The 3,447-nt window shown below is 39.2% G+C and overlaps 1 protein-coding gene across 1 annotated transcript; it reads right to left on the reverse strand.

The window, feature by feature from the left end:
• Positions 1-1,209: 1,209 nt before the first annotated feature.
• LOC132049344 (presenilin-like protein At1g08700) lies at positions 1,210-3,015 on the reverse strand. Its single transcript, XM_059440100.1, has one exon. It carries the CDS (start codon positions 2,851-2,853, stop codon positions 1,534-1,536), a length of 1,320 nt encoding a protein of 439 aa, XP_059296083.1. The 5' UTR covers positions 2,854-3,015; the 3' UTR covers positions 1,210-1,533.
• Positions 3,016-3,447: the final 432 nt, after the last annotated feature.

Raw genomic sequence — 3,447 nt, forward strand, 5'->3', positions numbered from 1 at the left:
TTTTATTTATTTTTTTACAAATTTTAATCAGGATGCAACGTATAATCAATATGTACTTATTGTATAATATGTACACTTGGTATACATTAAGTATACGCTGAGTATAGGCAACTAAGCGGGTGAAATTTTTTTAATCAACTAGTTAAAAATGTTAAGATCCCTATCAATACTAGTAAGTAATTTTGCCATAACAGAATTTTTAACAAAAACGTCCCATGTCTCAAAGGAAAAGGAAAAGCTTGATGAATGATGATCATTTACGAAGGTAAGGAGTTCAACCAAAAGGCAAACTATGCAGCTAATTTTTATTTTTAATCTATTTAAACAGTACTTGATTTTTCCATATCTGTCTAAACAGGGTAATGTTTTATTCAAGATTGTTACAAGGCTTGAAAACCTTCATTTGGATTTGGCATGAATCAAGTACTCATTATACATTTTTTACTATTGACATGGCATCAGTCCACTGGATGGTCGGAACTGGCTTGCATCCTTCCTGGCTTTGCATTAATTCGTTTTCCCTAATGACGGGAGAGATGTTCACAATATCTACTACAAGAAAGCCGCTCCCCTCTCAAAGCCCGGTTGTTTCATAGATTGACGAAGCTCTGGTTTATAAACAGGGAGTTGAGGAAATAGGGGCGAAGGATATTCAAATTCAAAGTGGATTTGATGTGCGAAGAGTGTGTCATGACCCGCCTATGGATAGACGAGAACAGATTGTTATTGACTGTATCACTTATCTGTTCTATTATCCATGCATCCCTTTCTTTTATTTTAGCCATTGAACTCCACCTTAGGTGCTGACCGACTACAAAAGAAGGCAAGGATAAAGAAGTACCCTAACCCGGCAAAGAACCTGTCCACCATTTCGTTCTCAACTCTTTTCTAAAGGAAGTGAATGATTTGAAATTTGAGTAATACCACGGAATAACACTCTTATAATTTTTTCACCGTGATATCGGACAGAACAAGATTATCCAACAAAATCAGTCGCCATAAGAAAAAAACAACCCTTCGACATGTAATAATCAGCCTTCATTTATACTTATGTGGTTTTCTTGGCATTTGCAATCGAAAATGCAAGCACTGAGAAGCATTTCCCGTGAGCAAAAATGTTGGAGATTCAGTTTCCTTTTTTTCCTTTCAGTATCCAGTGGGCAAAATTATCAATAAAAAGCACAGAAGATAAACGCATGCTAAACGAACTAAAAGCAAACAAGCAAAAATTTCGCTTCACAAACCTACTAAATTAGTTTTATGTCCAGAGCTGTCATTTTCTCTGTTTCTATGACTATTAGTTCCAGCAGGAACAATATTAGGTGAAACAAAATCAGTTAGAGAATCAATAGAGGGACAAACCTCAATATCCTTGCAATATACAGATAGATCATAACAAAATATAGCTGAGTTGTCCCTTCCTGTTCAGAACCTTGAAACAAAGCAATTAGCTTTCTGCTAAATCAAAATGTATCCCTTAGGACTTCATATATATCCTGTACTTTCTAATTTCCTCCTCCACAAAATCAGGGGTTAAAACATCAAAAGATTCGTCGAAGTCCCAACGACAAACGGTTCCATCAGCAGCCTTGTCAAGAAGTAAAAGATAACCCCCAACGCAATGGATATAGGAAGCGCTGGCAAGGCATGTCGACACACAGCTAAAAGTATAAGCGTGCAGCCTAATCCGGATATAATAGCAAGATAACAAGCATAAACAGTCATCAAATCATACATTGCAGCTCTCCCCACCAACACACTATAGAAAACAAAGTCACCTAAACCAAGCTTTACCCCCCTCCCTCTTTCCTCCTCCTCTTCCTCAATTTCCCTCTCCAAAACCCGACCCCGACTCCGATCACTCTCGTTAATTTCCCTTATCTCTCCAGTGGTCCTCGACCTATCTCTTTCATTACTACCACCAATCAATGGTAACGTTTCACCCTCTCTAACACCATCAATCTCTTCACTTTCACTTCTCATTTCATTCATAACCACATTTTCACTCCTCATTTCATTCATAACAACATTTTCACTCCTCACTTCATTCATAACCACATTTTCACTACTCGACATGACCCGAAGCTCAATAGGATCACCATTCGTAAACCCGGCTAATAAAAGCCCTAAATTTGGACCTCTATTCCCATTTCTCGACCCCACATTGGGCCGGGCCTCGTAAACCAATGCGGGCAACTCTTCATCCCTACTAGAAGCCAACTCAACCAACATTTTCAACGGTCCACCAGGTGCTAAAACCGCAACTAAATCATACAAAGCAAGTGCAACTAACACAACCCAAGTTGTCCATTCAGGTAATTTCGTAAACCAAGCAGCTACAATAATCCCTAAAGCAACCATATACATTTGATTCAACAAAATCGGAACTCCTTGTGAAAATACCGAAATAACCCCTAGAATCGTAAAATTAAAAAGCAGTACCGAAAATGTGAAACAATCAATTGGGATATTGAAATGTTGAATTAGGGTTAAGAAAATTGACCCGCCCATTGACCCGAGAACGAAAAAAGCTGAAAAACGGATGTAATATTTTAAGAAATTGGTAAAACGGTAATAGTAAAGAATTACTAAAAGGAAAGTAACTAGGGTTATAAGGAGTACAAAAACGACAGCGTTTAAGAGAGCACCTTCGAGTTTTTGGGAAGTTGTGTCGGTGGGTTGTTCGAGGTATACGAGGTTAGCAGCTGTACGAATGTCGGAGAATGATGACGTGGCGGTGGGAGAGGTGAGAGAGTAGACTATGAGGACAACGAGGAACATACAGATTGAGACAGGTGACATTACTCCTATGATTTCGAGTCCGATTGTTTCGAGGATGCTGCCGGTGTCCATTTTTGGAAGAGGGTCGTCGTGGTGGGTTTTGGAAGAGGGGGGAAACGGAGAGAAGAGAGCGGTGAAGACGTGAAGTAGTCTTCACGGTAAGTCACTCCATATTTGGAAATGATAATTAGTAGTAGAGCTGGCGATTAACCCAATTTTTAAAAAATTAGCTCATTTTACTTGTATTTTAATGAGTTGGAATATGAGCTTCAATCGGCAAAATATGGGTATAACTCACAAAACCCAATAACATATTATTTTCATTAAAAATTTGAGGAAAAATATTTTACGGATCAATAAAAATACACCAATCACCCTCAACTCCACCCCCACCCCACCCACCACCTACATCTACCCCTGGCCCTTGCCACCTGCACCTACCCCTACCACCTACCACCTACACCCCTACCACCTGCCCTTGCTCCCTAAACCCCCACCCACCTCTACGCCGACCCTTTACTCCCCTCTCCCCTCCTAACCTACCCCACCACCTACGACCTCACCCCTGCCTCTACTACACCTCAAATTTTCTATTTTATATATTTCATTATAAATATATGAAAAAATTAATATAATTTGAGGGGAAAAAAATTATGAATATTACAC

The sequence above is a fragment of the Lycium ferocissimum genome, chromosome 3 (assembly GCF_029784015.1).
Source record: "Lycium ferocissimum isolate CSIRO_LF1 chromosome 3, AGI_CSIRO_Lferr_CH_V1, whole genome shotgun sequence".
In the NCBI taxonomy this organism is placed as follows: Eukaryota; Viridiplantae; Streptophyta; class Magnoliopsida; order Solanales; family Solanaceae; genus Lycium; species Lycium ferocissimum.